The 19,139-nt window shown below is 43.1% G+C and overlaps 1 protein-coding gene across 2 annotated transcripts in view; it reads left to right on the forward strand.

Annotated features, from left to right (window-relative positions):
- Positions 1-19,139, forward strand: part of DDX18 (DEAD-box helicase 18) — a 516,018-nt gene that overhangs the window by 295,766 nt on the left and 201,113 nt on the right. For both annotated transcript variants that reach the window (XM_044074977.1, XM_044074978.1), the window contains one exon: positions 7,522-7,674. In XM_044074977.1, coding sequence (XP_043930912.1) covers positions 7,522-7,674 — 153 coding nt within the window. The remainder of the gene's footprint in view (positions 1-7,521; positions 7,675-19,139) is intronic.

The following is a 19,139-nucleotide window of genomic DNA, read 5'->3' on the forward strand; positions in this document are numbered from 1 at the left end:
GGACTCTGATGCAGAAGATTCCATCCCTTCTGCTTCTCCTCCTGTGGATTTTTCTTTTGGAGAAACTTTGCATGCCTTAAGGGAACACTTTCACTGGGAGAGTCAGGATTTCTCAGAATCTAAAAAGAGGCTTAGGGATTTCCTTCTTCCTCAGCATAGGCCTTTGGCTATACCTCGTGTTCTAGACATTGATGATGTTTTCTCAGAATCCAGCATGGCTCCTGATTCCCTGCCTCCAGCTCTTAGTAAGCCAGATAGATATTACAGTGTTCCTGACTCCCACAAATTCCTCTCTCTAAAAACCCTACTGCTGACCCTGAAACCATTTCTCAGGGTCCCAAGGGCGTTAAGGCTTCTACTGCTAAAAATCATACCCCTTCTGATAGGGACTACAGAGCGCTGGATAGATGGGGTAAGAAAGTTTACATTTTCATATGCTTAAATATCAGCAGCATGTCATGGGCTTACTTAAGCAGAAAATTATGTTGATTTCTGACTGTGTGGAAAATAGAGAGTTGCAGGATTTATTGCATTCAGTTCAACAAGTTGGAAAACATACTTTGCAATGTGGTTTTGATTCGCTGGAGGCCATTTGCAGGGCCGCTGTAACTGGATCTGTGATAAGAAGGCATGATTGGCTCAAGGAGCAAAATCTGCCTGATCATATTAAAGCAAAATTGTTGGATGCTGCTTTACAACAGGACAGTCTATTTGGTAATAAGGCAGAAGAAGTTTTGAAAAAGATGGAAGATAAAGCTAAATCTATGCAAACTGTAAAATATTTCTTACAAGTGCAGCCACCCAGGTTCAGTAGGCACTGGCTTACTAAGAATTCGTCCTTTCCAGTACCCACCAGAGCCGCTCAGGTCAAACCCAGACACTCCAAAGGCTCCAGGTTTCAGTTACAAGGGACTTATAGAACAAAACAGTGGGGTGCCTCCACCTCCAAATCTGGAAGTAACAAGGCACCTTCCTACAGTAAACAGTCTCAATGACTTTCCTCTGCAATCACCAAGCACTTATCTTTTGGCTGCCCCCTTAGGGGGATAACTGGCACTTCATGCAAGAAATTGGCAACTAATTACCCAGGACAAGTGGGTTTTAAATATAGTATCTCAGGGATACAGATTTCATTTCCACATGTTGCCAATCCCAAACGGATGGCCAGATCTGCCTCCAAATCAGTGGGCAGAGGCCCAGAAAAAAGTTATGTCCCTCATGAATACAGGGGCTATTCAACCAGTACCAGAAAAGGAAAAGGGACAAGATTTTTATTCAAGACTTTTCCTGGTACCCAGAGAAGACGAATCATGGCGTCCAATTCTGGCCTTATCCATTCTAAATACATTTCTGGACATTCCAAAATTCAAGATGCTGACTCTACAACAGTTACTGCCTATGCTAGGCAAGGATGCCTGGCTGGTAACTCTAGACTTAAAAGAGGCTTACCTGCATATCCCAGTCAGGGAGTCTTGCAGAAGATACCTCAGCTTCAAAGCAGGCTATTTGCATTACCAGTTCTCTGCACTGCCCTTTGGCTTATCTAGTGCGCCCAGAGTCTTCACAAAGTGCCTGGCACCAGTAATTGCATTTTGCAGAAAAGCATTCAATTTTATCCTTACCTGGATGATTGCCTAATTCAGGCAGAAAACAAGGACACTCTTCTAAAACATCTGGCATTTGTGAAAAGGCTTCTAACTTGTCTAGTGTACACCATAAACAAAAATAAATCACAACTGGTACCCTCTCTAATGATTACATTCCTGGGAGCAAGCTTGAATACAACTGCCCACAGTGACCACGGACGCCTCCCTACTTTGGTGAGGGGGGACATTTCTCGGGAAAGACAGTCCAAGGCACATGGTCCCCTTTCGAGACCTCTCTGCATATCAATGTTCTAGAGATGAGAGCGGTTCTTCTTGTATTGCAGGCCCTCCATGTTCATCTTCCTCTGGGAACGATTGCAATTCAGACGGACAACATGTCAGTGGTTTGATATATCAACAAACCGGGGGGGGGGGGGGGCAGATCTTATCCCTTATGTCGAGAGAGTGTGGGAATGGGCGATCTCCACCAGCCATTTTCTGGTGGCAAAGCACATCCTGGGATGGTCAAACATTTTGGCGGGTAGGCTCAGCAGATCTATCCTGATGCCTTATGAGTGGTCTCTGAAGTCTTCAGTAGCGGAGCAGATCTTCCTAGAGTGGGGTCGTTCTTGCTGCGATCTCTTCGTGTCTCCTTCCAACACGAAATGCAGTGAGTTTTTCGCTCTGAACCCCCCTCTGGGGGAAGTCCCCAGAGACGCTCTGATTCATGCTTGGCCTCCTGGGCTTCTTTATGCTTATCCTCCTCTTCCCCTCATGTCGAAGTTTCTGCAGAAATCCCGAGGGCTGGGGAGCACTGTGATTCTCATAGCCCCATTCTGACCTCGTCAGGTTTGGTTTCCCTTACGCAGATCTGGACAATCTGAAGGTCACTGCTTGGCTGCTCCGGTTCCCATGATTCTTAGGACTCCCGGTCTATCATTTCCCGTTAAATCTATTCTGGTGGCAGCTCATAAATCGTCCGCCAGGAAAGTTTGTTCCAGTAAATGGAAATGTTTTTCTATTTGGGCCATTCAGAGGTCTTTGGACCCTTTCACTGCACCACTTTCAGCGGTCTTAGATTTCCTAACTAGCATTTTTCATTAGGGTGCTAGTTCCTCAACGGTGAAAGTTCAGCTAGCCGCCATTTCTAGTTTTCATGTTGGGGTAGACATGTCTTCATTGGCTTCTTCTAAACTGTGTAAAACCTACCTCAAAGGTGCCTTTCTTCTCAGACCTCCAGTTAAGGACCCCATCCCTCCGTGTGACCTTGCTTTGTTGCAGGCTTTGGTTTCTCCTCCCTTTGAGCCTGCAGCATCTGTGGATCTACAATTTTGACCTAGAAAACTGCCTTCTTGGTTGCCATCACATCTGCTAGAAGGTGTTGGAGCTTCAAGCTTTTTCTATACATGATCTTTCACAAAGATAGAGTGTCGCTACACACTAACTTATCCTTTCTTCCCAAGGTAGCTTCAGAAGTAAATATTAATCAGATAATTAATTTACCAGTATTTTTTCCGAACTATCAGAGCAAAGGGGAATACAAATTACATTTACTGGATGTACATAGGCAGTTGAGGTTTTATCTGCACAGGACTAAACCTTTCCGCAAGTATGATCAGCTTTTTGTGTCCTATGCCAAGCCCTTCTTGGGTAAACCTGTCTCAGTGACTATTGCTCACTGGATTTCACAGTGCATTGGCCGGGCTTACTCAGATAGAGGTTTGTCTCTTCCAGGAAAAGTGAAGGCTCATTCGACCCGATCTATGGCTATGTCAGCAGCCTTTTGGTCTAGGGTCTCTTTAGATGATATTTGTTCAGCTGCTACGTGGGCCTCATCTCACACCTTTATTTCTCATTATAAACTGGATTTGGTCTCTAGGAGTAGAGCATCCTTTGGCACTGCGGTGCTCCAGAATATCCTTCCATGAGGGCCTCCCAAGAGTTGGGTAGCTGGGGACTCTTTCCCACAGGTTGAAGATCAAATGAAGTAAACTACTTCAGATTAAGAAGTTATGTACTCACTATAATGTTCCATCTGAGTTGTTCTACTTCATTTGTCTTCAACCCTTCCCCCCATCCTTCCCCCTAATCTTATCCTTTGGGATTTGACACGTCCTTTATACTGGACAGTTGCTGCTGGGATCTTTGGTTCTGTCAGGGCTAAAGTTTTTTTGTGATGTTGGTGTTGGAGGATAAGGTGTTAGTAGGTCAGGTATCTTTTACATGTTAGGCAGCAAACTCAATCTGAAGGGAGATGGGGGCATTTTGGGTAAGGGAGAGAGTATGGAGCCCGGAGTCGTAGCTGGAAAATGCGGCCATGTTGGATCCGATATGAATCCGAGGACCCACAGGTTGAAGACAAATGAAATAGAACTACTCTGATGGAACATTGTAGTGAGTACATAACTTCTTTATTTCAACAATTAGCCAAGCTTCTGGTGTCATTCTAAGGTGATCCAGTATCTCTCTGCCTGGGATGATATGATTGACATACCTCAATGCTTTACCAGAGATGGCATGCATCTAGCACCCCTGGGCTTCCAGATACTGGCCGAGGCTGTTGTCACCCCATAGTGCCTTTTTTAGGTGGTATTCCAAAGACCAAACTACCACCGTAACAGCTACAAACAAATGCAATCTGAGGGTCATGCTGCTCAACGCCAGAAGTCTAAATCTCAAAATTCACTCACTCGAAGCGCTCCTTAAAATGGAGAACATCGACATTTGTACTGTAACAGAGACCTGGTTCAAGGCAGCAGAAAGCACCCCTGCACTAACAGGCTATAACTCATTCCACACCTTTCGGCACCAGAACTTGGACCGAAGCTCCAAAGGTGGTAATTCATAAAGGATGCGCACACCACCAGACTGGTAGCCCAACGTAATGTAGCAGAGATATTTCAGGTGCAGCTATTATTTGGGTAAGACAGCGATTTAGGTCGTAGTCCGTTATAGGTCCCCAACCATGTCCCAAGACACTCGCTCCATGTTCCTAAACACTCTGGAGAATATTGGGGTCCAACCTAACGCACACATACTGGACGACTTCAGTTACCCCTCCATTACCTGGGAAAACTACTCGTGTACCAGTATACTTGCCCAATGTTTCCTGGAATTCATCAATTCCAATGCCCTGGACCAGCTCGTTTTTACCCCCACTATAGAGGTAGCAACATCCTTGACCTGGTCATTACTAACATGGATGACTGTTGCTCTACACCAATAGTCAACTCCTCTTTGGTTAGATCTGACCACAAACTAATCACCTTGGAAGTCCACATCCCCCCCCCAACCCCTGCAAAGGTAACCACCCTGAAAAACCGTCATGGCACCCATGCAAATGGAGAATTAGTTGCATGACCACCGAATCATACACCAATGCACTGTACGAACACATACACAAAATGCATGGATCTCGTCGTACGAATAGTACCAAGATGCTCTCCTCCAAAAAAAGGAAGCCAGTCTGGTGGTCCCCTGCCATAAACAAACTCTACAAAAGAAGGAGGAAACTGATGCGGAATAAGGTGAAGTCCCAAGACTGGAAAAACTCCCTTATCAACCTCAACAAAAAGTTGAGATCCCTCATCAAATCCTCTAAAGCTAGCTATGAAAACAGAATTGCAGTAGATAGTAAAGACAACCACAAGGCCTTCTACAGTTATGTAAAGAACCTCCACGGCAATACCCAGATTTGCTCTGAGCTACTCCACAATGGTACCTCCTATACCAAGCCAACAGATATTGCCAATATACTGGCCGACGGATTCACTGCCAACTTTACCCCCCAAAGGACCAATCACAATACCGTTAGATTGGCAGGCAGCCAGTATTACTGCTGCACAGGTTAAAACCTCACTGTCCAAGACCAAGAATACAGCTTCTATGTGACCTGACAATATCCCTGGCTGTGTTCTACATGAACTGCAGAGTGAACTGGCATCTCACCTGTGTGCCCTGTTCAATCACAGCCTCACCTCAGGCTTTGTCCCTACCAGATGGCACACTGCTATAGTCATCCCTCTCCACAAAGGAGGAGCAACTACAGACCCTGGGAACTATCACCCCATTAGCCTGTCAAGTCTGATATGCAAAACTATGGAACGCTTCATCATGGACCTAATAAACAAGGATATAGGGAATCTCCAAACTCTGGATCCCACATAGTTCGGTTTTGTGCAGGGTAGATCATGCCTGCTCAAATTGGTTGACTTCTTTGAGTCAGTCACCAGAGCTGTTGGTGAAGGCAAGGTGGTTCATACAGCCTATCTTGATCTGGCAAAGGTCTTTGATACCATTCCCCATTCAGGAATTATAGAAAAAGTCAACCCCTGTATCACTAGCTGGGTTGCAAACTGGCTCACTGAGACCAACAATGTGTCAGGACCATGGCCTTAAGCTCTGCCAAAAAGACTTTTAAAGAAAGAGTATGACAAAGTCCCAAGAAGACTGATTTAAGTAGCCCTGTGTTGGTTTGTAGTCCTGGAAACATTGGTAGAATTAGTTTAGATGATGTACAAGAAACCCGTAATACAAATATGAACAGTCTTTGGACTCGCCGTGGGATTCCCAGTGGGAGTGTATGCGCATTAGTGTTCAAGTGTGAGCCTATTCCTGTTTTTACTGGTGACAGTCTACATTAGCAAATAGTTTTGAGGGGTAGATCAACAAAGCTGATGTATGCAGATGTGGCACTACAGGCAAACTTTTAACAGGAACTTTAGCAAGTAATAAGAGTGTGAAATGCAAAACTGAAGGCATATGGAATGAGCATGTACAAAGCTGTGGTCGTAGTGGCAAATGGGGAAAATTTATACAAAACTAAAAATTGAGATAGAAGGGAAAATAGTGGAACTGGTTAATAACTTCAAGTGTCTGGGAGGGAAGGTGCGGTTGAAGAGAAGTCTGAATGAGAAGAGCTAAGCTCGAATTAGAGGTATGGCACATAATCAGGGTATGAAAGAAGCATGTCAAAGAAGCTGAAGAGTAAAGTGTACAAAACAGTAATGCAGCCAGTACTCCTGTATGGCACATAAACCCATAAAATGAAGGTAGAGCGACTGAGAAAGCATGCGGTAGTAGAGTGCTTGAGATGGATTGATAGGGTGCACATTGTGGACAGACAGAGATAAGTACATCAGAGCAGAATTTTAAGTCTCCCCGAATTCAAGGAGAACAAGATTATGCTGGTTTTGCCACATGTGCTTGAATGCAGAGGATGATTTGGTAAAGATTTGTAGAAACATAGAGGCAAGAGGAGACTAGGTCATCTAGCCAAGAGATGGTTAGACTGCAACAAAGGAGACCTATGGCCATCAGGCATGACTGTCGAAGAAAGGAAAGTGTCACATAATGGAGAGATGTGGTGACGGTTGATATGTCATACCAATCTTTTGACGAAATGGGGCAAAAGGGGGTTTATGACAGTTTAACATTTTTTTCAGGATGGCACAGTGACTCATCAGTTAATGTTGCTGCATCATAATTCTCATTTGTTTTGCAAGTTGTCTGTGTCATCTCTGTGATGTCTGCATGTCCTTCATTTCTATGCCTCTGTTTTCCCACATCCCATAACCATGCTTTTATGTGAACTGGTAGTCATCTGATCTGCTGGTCAGTTAGATTGTACTATGCGATTGAGTTTGTGTAGATCCTGCAGTTGACTCTTTATTCCTCCTGCAATGGACCCTGTCGTGTTCAGGATTAATACTGTTTCATGTGTATTGAGTGCTGAGACAAGCTTAGGCTGCCTCATGACCCTAGGAAAGCGAATTCTTTCAAGACTCACTTTAAAAGTATTTTGTAAGACTTTGGATTATGGGTTATTTTAAAATGTAGTAACCTGCATTTCTGAAGTTTGTTCTTTTATGGCTGAGTACTGAAACTAATTTATCAATGTGTTTTTCCCCATTCTCTCTCTGTCTAATCTTTCTAGGGTAAGCAGAAGCAAACCAAACGCACCACCACATTTTTCCAGTTTTGTAATGCAGATTCTGGAATACTTCTGTGCACTGATGTGGCTGCAAGAGGTTTGGATATTCCTGAAGTTGACTGGATTGTCCAGTATGACCCTCCGGATGATCCCAAGGTAATTCACATATGGTTGTATGAAGGAGCCTGGTTTCTTTTTTTATCCCATTTATGGAAAAAAATAATGCAGGTATTACAGAAGCCGTTATAGTCGCTGCTGTTAGTTTTATTTTTCCATGTTGCAACCAAAATGACACATCTGCTTACCCAACATAAGTGTTATAATTACTCTTTATTTTGAGGTTTGGAATCCAGAAAGATGAAGAGGTCATTCTTGCATCATATTGAGCTTTAATCCGATCACCTGTCTAATACTGCATCCAGCCTTGATGGTCTTACTCAAAGAATTGTAGGCTTTAAGGCTGTGGAAAGGGCCTGAGGGAGGAAAACAAAAATAATCAAGAGGAATGGGATACTGTTGGCAGAAGTGTGTATTGTCTTGTCTAACTAATTAGTAACCTAGAGTATATGGAGTAATGGAAGGGTGGCCCAGTGGTTAAGGTGTTTGCCTTACAAAGACAAGGTGTAGGCTTTGAGTCTCACAGGGGATAATTGGCTAGGCCTACAATGGCTCGCAAGGACAGTTAACCTAGTACTAACCTATGAACCTATGTGTGGTCTTGTTCTATAAAACTTTAAAAGGGGAGATATAGATTTGGTGTGATTTTCCAGACCGACCTAAATTTCTGGAAAGCCTCTAATGCAAAGGCACTTTTTTCCTGCCAGTTATGTGAGGTGAGTTGTCTAGTAGTGTACTATGTTATCTTTGGGTTTGCATGGTGTACTGCTCTGTACGTTTGTCTTTCCCCCCTCCCCTCCCTTGGCCTTGTGTGCTTCTGATTTTTTCACTATTGGAAGTTCTGTCACTGTTTTCATTTGGCGGGGTTTTTCTTTTATCCCTTATTTTCCTCTTTAGACTTCCACTTTGAGCATTCCTTGTCCATTATAGCTTTATTGTACTGATCTTTACCACCCTTCAAACCTCTTCCTCATCTGCTACTTCATTTCCCAGTAGTCTCACCTCTGTAATCCCAGACTTCAGTGTTACGCCTTTATCTGTTTGCATCGGCTTGAAACCATGCTTTTGCATGGTCATAACTGTGATAACATCCTCTCCTACTTCATCCATACCTTTCAAGGTAATGAAAACTTTGCCCACTATTTTTCCCTTTCGTAGATTCCTCACAAACTATATCATTCCCTATTCTTCTAGAATCCCTCTTTTGATGACGACGATCCATCCATCCATCCTCAACCCCTTTTCCCATTTTGAGCATGGGGTCGGTGTGTCACTTAATTACCTCCTGGCAAAGTCTCGTCTCCCATGATGACTTCAGTCTACCTTCATGCTAACCTCATAGTTCTTGCTGTGTTTCTTGTCCCTTCCAGCCTCTGTGGCCTTTATATAGTGATCTCCTACCACGTCTCCTACCATGCACCCCGTCTGACCTCTTCCATTCTCATGTAATGCCTTCTCTTTTGAAATTGTTTCATAGCTTACAGAAACTGAAAATATAAAATATTATATAAAATATAAAATGTTAACTTGTCAAAAGTTACAGATGTTTAACAATGCCTGTGAAGAAGGTGACAGGGGTTTGAGAGTAAAGATTTGTAAAGGGTATTTGAAAGGTGTTTGTAGTTTTACTGTGTGAAAGATGTGATACTTTACGAATACTTGTACTGTTGAAGTTCAGGGGCAACGTGGAGTCACTCTAATATTTGAGATCCTCTGCTCAGTTTCATAATGATACATCCATCTAGCTGTCTGAGAAATGTGTGAAAATTCTTATTGTAGAGCTGGAAGGACGATGGTGACATTAACGTGGTTTTACTTCAACGAGCCTGCATTAACAATGCAACAGTCTGTTCATCAGCTGTTGTATCAATTGTACTATTATTTTCTGGGTGCTCTGGAAATGAAATGCAGGCACACATCTCACCCTCTGATCAATAATTGCATTCATTAGTATTACAAGCCCAAATTTAGTGTAAGGTACACTTTCTGTGAGAAATGGGTCTTGAAGGGAAAACTAAGGAGACTGCTTTTCTTAGGGTCACCTTTAAACTTTTTCTTACATTTAATGCTGGTGAGGTTTGTCCTGTTTATTGCCACCTTTACAGAGGTTACCCCATTTGCTTCCAACTTTCATCCTGAAATTATTCAGATTACCTTCACCACCACCCCCCTTTCCAGCCGTAATTGATGGTGGACACTGAAACATGCAAAACTAAATGAGCTGTTTGCAAACAGTATTTTATGCCCACTCCCCAAGTATGAGCTAATTGATTAACTTGAATATTTTCTGTAGATAAGGTACTAGATCCTTATAGCTGTTTGGAGGGGTGTAAATAACAGCCTCCTATTTACGCACATTAATTCCAGATCCTCAATCAAATATGCAACAATCCCAGCCCTACCATACAGGAGTGACTATGCTGTTCCTAGATCAGGTTAAGTTGCCATTTGCAGAAACTGCGTCATTATGGGCAGCATAATGATTGCAGCAAGCCTGACATCAAGACCTTGATGAATCACCAGTTTAGTGCACCTTGTCCAACAAATCTGTGATTTTTTTTGATAGGTCCTATGCTAGAGAGACCTGGGCACATGCCATGATGTAATGTCCCAGCTATACAGCTACACAGAACCCATGAATCTGCACCTTCTTTTTAGCCAGTCTTGCGATTCAGATCTTGATGGAAAGTTCCCATGTGCATTTCCTGGAAGCAAATCCATTGAGTATTCAAGTTGCCTTAAAATTACAAGTCAGAATCTGCACCCATATATGCTGAAATCCCAACTATGCCAACTTTTGACAACCGAGTCTTTTGCTTTGTCTGGCTCTGCAAGAGATGAAGGGTGATCACAACACAGCTACATGCCTCACTTGCAGCACCATTGTAAGGACCAAGACTTTGAGGATAGGCTGCAGCCCAACCCTGATGAGGTAGATCCATTTCTTTAACAGCTTTCTCTTTACCCACAGATGCTGAGATTGTTGTCATGGAGGTATAATTTAATACGATTTTGTGCTATGCTGGAGATCAAAATACAAAACTGTTCATATCTCCTCTTCAAAGTCTATTCCTGTGTAATGGACCATACACTGAAAAGTTTTTCTGCTTCTCTGAGACTAGGCTGAAGCTGGAGGCATTTTTGTCCTCTTCTGGAGTCCAGTGGTAGTATCCATGTTAGCCCACTGCACTTTTAATTATGCTTGACTAGGGTGTAAGTTAAAGTCTGTCTACACATGATGGCTTGGAACGAGGATTTACTCCATGAGAGCTGCCTGGAAACCTCCTCTTGTATGCCAATTTGAAGGGGGGGGGGTGCTTTTTTTGCCATTCTTTAGAAGATTTTGTGGATACTATGTTGAAGATGCAGCAGGCTGTCACCACTGTAGATGCTTTTTTGTTTGATTTTACCATATTTTCCTGTTCCAATTACCACACAGTTTTTCCCCTTTCTGCTGACCAAATCACCTAAGAGAATGGCTCTGGTGACCCAACTGTAGCCATAGGGATAACTGCTTTTTGCTTGCCTTGGCTTGAAGAATTATCAAGGACCATTGGGTTCTAGGTGTAGACAAGGTTGGTCATGTATATACCTTAGGTTAGCAAATGGGAACCTGGTATGTCTACAACAGGTGCAGAATTCTCTGTTAATATAGTTGAGTAGATCTTACACTTGAAATATAATTCCTCTGTTATATGATCACCATTGGCTTTTTGTCACCAACAAATATTCTCCTATTTACTTGCAGCAATATTCATAACCTGAGGGATCTCCCGCCAGAAGGTGACCCAACATCGGCCAACATATGAAGGTCTTATACTACTCAAGGGTAGGCAGTACGTCACACGTAGGCTGCATTTGGATGTAGGCCATAAAAGCGATTTGTGCACGTGCCATCCTTAGAACTTTTTTGCCACCATTCAGAATGCCATTCCTATTCCTGATCATTTCAGTGATTGCAACTTTAGCTTTTTTAAGATAAGTGCCCCATGGGGGAAAATTTTCTCTTTACTACTGTTTTGGTTATGTCATCCAAGAAGGGCAAGTGCCAGTGTATAAGACAAATTCCACATAACGACGGTCATCTACAGTGTCTCTTATGGTCGTGGCTAGGCCCTAAGCAAAGGTCTTGTAGCATTTGCCAGTCCTTCGTACCCAAGACACTTAGAATTAGTCTCTCTTCTCTTGCTATCTATTTAGAAAACCAATTGCTTAAGTTGTTAGCTAAGGATATGGAAGGTACCTAAGGGTCAGGCGCCGAGCCAGTGAAGCACAAGGCCAACAAACCTAGGCCTGTGTCTTCTGCTGCACCTACACCATCAAAAGCATTTCTGGAAGTGTTAGCCTGGAGGCATGTCCGACTTCAGGTATGGATTCACAAGCTGAGCCCAGTTCTGAGGCTGCCTTGACTTTGGCTGTGAGCATGTCTTTGGAGGTAGAACAGGCATCCGTTCAAGATGTCACTGGGGAACTTAGGCTCGTTATGGAAGGCCCTGGAGTGGGGGGGGGGGGGTACCACAAACTTTAGTGAGAGAAGAAATTGAGTCAGATACTTTTGAATGCAGACCTTCATCCGTTCCTCCAACATTGCATAAAATTATTTATCCTGTCAAGAAAAAAAAAAAATTATTTGTCCCCTGCTAAAGAGGCCCGAACAAATTGGCAAGCCTTTTCTCAAAGCTTGTTTCAGGCTTTCATGCACTCAATCAACTGGGTTCTCTGCCTGCTCCCTCTCCTGCTACCCTTTCCTCTCAGAAAAGGATTAGGTACAATGATCTCTCTGATGAAGAGGAATCCTTGGATTACACAACACAAATTCCCCTCCTCATGAATATGTCTGTGCTGATTCCCCTGTGAAAGAGATTTCATGTGGTGAAACTCTTCTAAAAATAGGAAAACACTTAAAGTGGGACATCTCTCAAAATTTCTGATGTCCAGAAAAGATACTTTAAACTTCTATAAGTTGGTCTCTGTAGCCCCTCTGCCATTCTACCAGTGCATCCTGCATTTCTGGATGCCTTTCATAATACTTCCTGTTGCTCATCTGTTCAGGATAAAACAGACAAACATCTGTGGGTTCTGTTCAGGCAGCTTTATTATGTACAAGCACATTAGGATTGAGGCTTAATAACTTTAACTTAGATAAACTTATTAACAAACTAGCTTAGATATACTTGGAAACAAACTAGCTGTGACACTCATACATACTTGCTGTCTGGCACTGAAGCTAGCATGTGCTTGCTATTTGTATGCACGTGCAGTCCTTGAAATGCTAATTAAAGGTACAACACACACACACTATTCTACAACTTCCTGCTTTGAGAAATGAGTTGTGTACTATTGACTACAGTAATTGACATGCAGATGATGCAAAATAATTCTCTGACATGCAGTTATACAGAACTAAGTACATATAGACATGTCCAGGTTGCTGTGCGTTTCACACTAGGTCTGGAAATACGACCAAATTGTGTGACAGAAATTAGAACTAGGTCTAGTAACTGGGACCATCTTTGCTGAATGTTCAGCTTTGGGGATATCAGGAACATCATCAGGAATGGAAGTAAAAGTCAAGACACGTTCTGCAACAGGAACATTGTTTGTATCACTCTGAGATCTAGAGTCTGTATCACAGGAACAATGCTGCAGTATCTATTCTGATACAGGAAGAAGATGACTGCGATTTCTCCTGTACTCCACACACTCAGATTCTACGAAGTAGGATCTCTGCTCGGCACATCCGGTCAAAACCTTTTGCCGTTTGTATCCTCAGTGTTTCTCCTTTCGATGGATGAAGAAATCTGTTCAATTTATCATTGCTGGACTTCTGGAAAGAACGCTCTCTGAATTGTTGGTCTTTGATTTAGGCCTCAACAAACTGGAACTGATAGGCAATGTTATTTTGTTTTGCCTTGATAGAAGTCTCTTGAGCAGGCGCGCCAAGTATATTGTCACAGGGTATGTTTCTGAGATTGAGTAAATTCAAAAAGACATCCGTATTATCGTGCTTTGACTTCTCTAGTTCATAGGTGGATACTAGACTATCTGCCCGAAGGCATTTATAAGCCTAGCCAGAATGTGTTGGCTTTCGCCATCTCCTTAGATTAGTTCCCTGTGCCTCTGTCCAGCAGAGCCTCTGAAATGATCCCCGAGGTAGACTTTGTTTCCCATCCACTCGTCAATGTTTCTTATGAAGAGTGTTAGCGAGGAGCTCTGCCTAATGTAGATTGGGATCTTGTTCCAAAGCATGGGAAGTCTCTGGGACAGGAATCTATCCCTCCAACACATCCTATTTATTGTTGTGGTAAGGTTTAGATCCCTAGAGCGTGTGGATCAAGGGGATAAGGTTTTCTTTAGGTGGAACATGTCCATCAATTCTGGGTTGGACATGGCCTTGTATGTCAGGCAGAGGTGATCACCTCTGAGTAGGTGGTATGCAACAGAGTACAACTGGGGTTTCTTCAGTCGAGTTGCATGGGATGTCTGTTTGAGGCCATTGATCCTCTTGGTGAGGTACTTCTGTGGTCTTTCCAGCTGTTGCAGGTGTCTTGTAAATCCCAAATGGGGCATTGTACTGTAAGATGGGTCTGATGAGTGATGAGTAGAGGGGCACAATGACCTCTTTTGATCTGGATGCAAACCCTTTTGTGATTAGGTGGGCCACATAGAAGGATTTTCTAACCACTTTGGCAATGTGATTATCAAAGGTGAGTTTACTATCTACTTAGGTCCCCAGATCCCTTATTACGTCATCCGTATTTAGGGGACTGCCACCTATGCGGTAGTTTGTGGGTACTTTGTTTTTTCAAAAGGGTATGACTATGCACTTTTTGGCATTTAACTTGAGGCCATGATTTTGACACCAGGTGTCCGTCTCAGTGAGACCCTTTTGGAGGATGTCTGTGTCAGCCAGAGAGTCAATTATAGCCCCTAGTTTACAGTAGTCGGCGAACCTGGTCAGCCATAGTCCTCCTGTGCTTGCCTGTACCTCTGAGAAGTATATGCCGAACAGGAGGGGTCCCAGGACCGAACCCTGGGAACACCACTTGTAACCAGTTTAGAGACTGACCTAGCTCCCGCAACTGTCACCATGTGGGTTCTGTCCATGAGCCAGTTGGCAACCCATCTTGTGACGTAGGGGTTTATGTTCAGGCTGGTGAGCTTGTTTATAATACCAGAGTGGGGAATGGTGTTGAAGGCCTTAGCGAGGTCTAGATAGGCTGTGTGTACCTCCTTTCCCTTGTCTATAGCCTTGGTAACGGTCTCAAAGATGTCCACCAGGTTTAGGAGGCATGATCTGCCCTTAACAAAGCCAAACTGGGTAGGGTCCAGTGTTTGGAGGTTCCCAATTTCTCTGTTAATGAGTTCCATGATGATGCGCTCCATAGCCTTGCAGACCAAGCTAGTCAGGCTTATAGGACGATAGTGCCCAGGGTCTGTTGTGGCTCCACCTTTGTGGAGCGGGATAACCATTGCTGTGCACCACTTTACGGGTACGTAGCCTGTGGAAAGGTTGAATTTGAACAGTGTTTAGGTGAGGGGTTAGTTGGTCTTTGAGCTCGTCTACGACGCAGCCTGTGACACCATCCGGTCCCATTGATGCTGAGTTTTTGGCATTGGAGAGGGCTGCTTTAACCTGAGTGTCTGTGATTTCAGGGACTCTACATTCTTCTGGTATGGTTATGGGCCCCTTTGGGGGTGGGATGGGGGTGAAGTTTGCGCTGAACCTCTCTGCCAGGATGTTGGCGATATCGGTCGGTTCAGTGTATTTTGTGCCATTCTGCGCTAACTCCGAGCAGATCTGAGCATTGCCACTTAGCTAAAGAATGCCTTGTGATTTATCTTTGGAGTCCTTGGCAATTTTTCTTTCAAAGCTCGCCTTGGATGATTTTATGAGGGATCATAGTTACTTGCTGATACTGATACTGATTTCCTTTTCTTGGAGGAGTGAGTCTTGGTTTTGCTTGGGATGGCACAATCCATGCATTCTTGTAGCTGCCCGTAGAATGCATTAGTAAAGGATTTTGCAGCTTTGGACAGTGTTATCCTTCAGCATGGGGGATTTGAAACTTTCCATTTCGGTCTTAAGTAACGTGACATTTGCTTTTGAAAAGTTTTTCATGGTGGCTTTCTTGTCCGGGGGAGAGGGCGGAATACGGATATCCAAAGTGATTTGTTTATGGTCAGATCTAACCAGCGAGGGGTTGACCTCTGGTGTGGATCACCGGTCAACCATGTTGGTGATGACTAGGTCCAATATGTTGTCATCTCTGGTGGGAGTGTTGACCAGTTGAACCAGGGCGTTTGAGTTTGTAAATTCTAGGAAAAGTTGGGCAAGGGAGTTAGTACTTGAGTAATTCTCCCAGTTAATGTTTGGGTAATTGAAATCACCCAATATTAGGGTGTTTGGTAGGACCTTTATGTTTCCCAGCATTTCCAGAAACGCGGAATGGGGGTCCTGGGACATGGTGGGTGATCTGTAGCAAGCTGCAATTTGAATTGCAGTTTTGCCCATTGTTAGTTGCACGTGGATGATCTCTGACGTATCGTGCTGTGCCACTAACCTGGAGGTGTGGGTATCCTTGATGAATATGAATACGTCCCCGCCTTTTGTATTTCGGTTTGGGTTCTGTGGCCAAAATGTATGGTATGAGTTGTAACCTGGTAGTGCTGGTGTGCTCTCTGGAGCCTTAAGCCAGGTTTCTGTTACTGCACATATATCGATTTTCTCCATACTGAGGAGTGCCTCGAGTGCGTGCATTTTGAGGTTTAGACTTCTGGCATTGAGTAGCATTACCCTCAGTTTTTTGTTACTTGTGCTATTTACGGCAGTGGGTTTGTCTTTTGAGCCTTGCCTAAAAAAAGGCACTATGGGGGTGGCAAGAGCCTTGGCCAGTATTCGAAAACCTAAGGGTGACAGGTGCAAGCCATCTCTAGCGAAGCAGTGTGGCTTGTCGAGCATGTCATCCCAGGCAGACAGACACTGGATCCCCTTTGAATGACACCAGAAACTTAGCCAATTGTTGAAATCGAGAAGTTTTTCTTTGTACCGTGGTATCATTCTTGGTGAGGGCAGGATGCTGCTCACGGTCAGGGTCATACTGGCCTGGGCTACATGATCAGAGAGCTCTTCCATGTCTCTTTTCATGTAGTCCAGGGAGGTATGGCTCAGGTCATTCACACCAACATGGACAATGACAGAGTCATAATTTGTACTTGTTCTGGAGTGACTTGAGTGCTTGTGTTATGTGGCGGATCCTGGCACCCGACAGGGCAGCTAACAGTAACCTTCTCCTTATTCAGCCTAGTGAGTGGGACATCAGTGTGCCTGACTATAGAGCCTCCTATTACTAGTATGTTGGGTATGTTATTTTGCCTGGGCTGTGATTGCATGGCACACTGGTTATGTGAAGTATGTGTTTCATTGTTTGTGTTGGGGGGGGGGGGGAGGTTGCTTGGATGTTTGCTTTGGGTTTTGCAGATTTTTATTTAGAGCCTCCGAATATGTTTTCGTGTATTTATGTGTGCTTTTTGCCGGTTTTGGTTTAATGGGTCTAATGTAAGACTGGTGGTGTGATGCAAGTATTTCCCTTCTCCTCTTGACTGTCTGATCTAGTCTTGGGTTGAGAGAGCTTAGCCTCTTGTTTGGCTGTATAACTGCATCTCTCGCATGTATTAGTGTTTGGTGGTAGAAGGAGGGGGTTGTCTGTGTACATGAGGCAGTTGTAACATTGCCTCAGAATGCCCAGATTCACCAGTCGGACTGGAGAGTACACCTGAAACTGCCTTTTGGACATGCCTGGATAGGTACAGTGAACTGTTTTACTGGATGGCTGGTAAGGTCGAATAGAGAGCCTTGTCCTTCTGTACAGTACAGGAGGGTCTAGTGCTAGGGTTTATAAGTGCTTGCTATAAATTTTGAGCAAGTGCCAGGCTGAGAAATGAAAGGCTTGAATGCTTAAGTTGAAAGTTTGTCTAGTTCCAAGGGAAAAATTGAAGAGGAGACTTTGTGGAGCCGGGAATAGTTTTACCCTAGCTAACTGGTCCTGCCCGGCGTGCAAAACCGGGCAAATATGGTATTTATAGCAGGGAAATGAAAGAGATAGAAATTAGCCCAAAATGGCCAATAAACTACTAATTTCTGGGCTGAAACCACAACTCCAGGGACAGATAGGCTGTTCAAAGCTCCCCTCTCTCACAGGTGAACAGAAAAACTTCCTTCTATCCAAGTAAGGTATGGGCAAACACAGAGATTTGTAACACAGCCCTGAATTCAGCACTAACCTGAAAACTGGACTAGATTAGCTTAGAAAGGCGGGAAACAAATATATATATATATATATATATATATATATATATATATATATTTTTTTTTTTTTTTTCAAAACATAAAGCAGATACATTCAAAAAAACAGTTTAAAAGCACAGAAAAAGGATAATTATTGTTCTATATCACAGATCAGAGTTGTAGTCAATGCCCCCAGTAATAAAGATATATATATATATATATATATATATATATATATATATATATATATATATATATATATATATAAAACAATAGAAAACAAACAAACTGATTTAAACAAGTTGCCCAATTAACCAGAAAAACCTGGATCAATGCCTCAAGTTATACAAACAAAGCTAGATACCTTTAACAAAGTAGAAAACTGGCTTAATAATCGTTTACTCCTACTGAACCCAAATAAAACCAAACTATTACTTTTCTCCCCCACCCAAAAGCAAACACCACCAATATTTACAGTCTCTTCAAACAATGGACCAAAATTTCTCCTGAACCGAACACCAAACTACTAGGCATAATCATTGACAACAATCTGAATTACAATGCCCATATAGACAAAACCATAAAAACAGTAAATAAAAAAATAGGATCCATGTATAGGATAAAGAAATTTCTAACACCAACTCCCAGAACCACCATAGCTCGCACACATCTTCTCTCCTTCCTTCTCTATGCCTCACCCATCCTTACTAATCTATCTAAATCAAACCTCAACAAAATTACCAGCTTCTGTAACAATATAGCTGGATTCGCCACATGCTGCACATACAGAACCCATCATTGTAATAATCTTCACAACCTAGATTGGCTAGAACTACCCAATCAAATTTACTATAACCAACTCATACTTGTTCATAAAATCCTCTACCAACCTACCAGTACCCCAATTCTAACTAAAATTATCACCCCCTATAACAACCTAACATCCCTCCGCTCATCCAGCAAAATGCTAGTACAAACAACCAAAGCAAACAACTCAACTGGAGATTCTTTGTTCTCCAACTGCACTGGGAAAAAATGGAACTCCCTTCCTCCACATGTAACCTCTAACAGCTCCTTGCCGCAATTCAAAAAAGCTCTAAAGACACACATGCACAAACTCTGGCTATGTCCATGTCTAAACCCCGACCAAACTAAACAAAAATGACACTGAACCAGTAAAATTAGTTGTGCTCCTATCAAAACCCCAACTAACCCA

This window comes from Protopterus annectens, chromosome 6.part0, assembly GCF_019279795.1.
Source record: "Protopterus annectens isolate FY-2018-M chromosome 6.part0, PAN1.0, whole genome shotgun sequence".
NCBI lineage: Eukaryota > Metazoa > Chordata > Ceratodontiformes > Protopteridae > Protopterus > Protopterus annectens.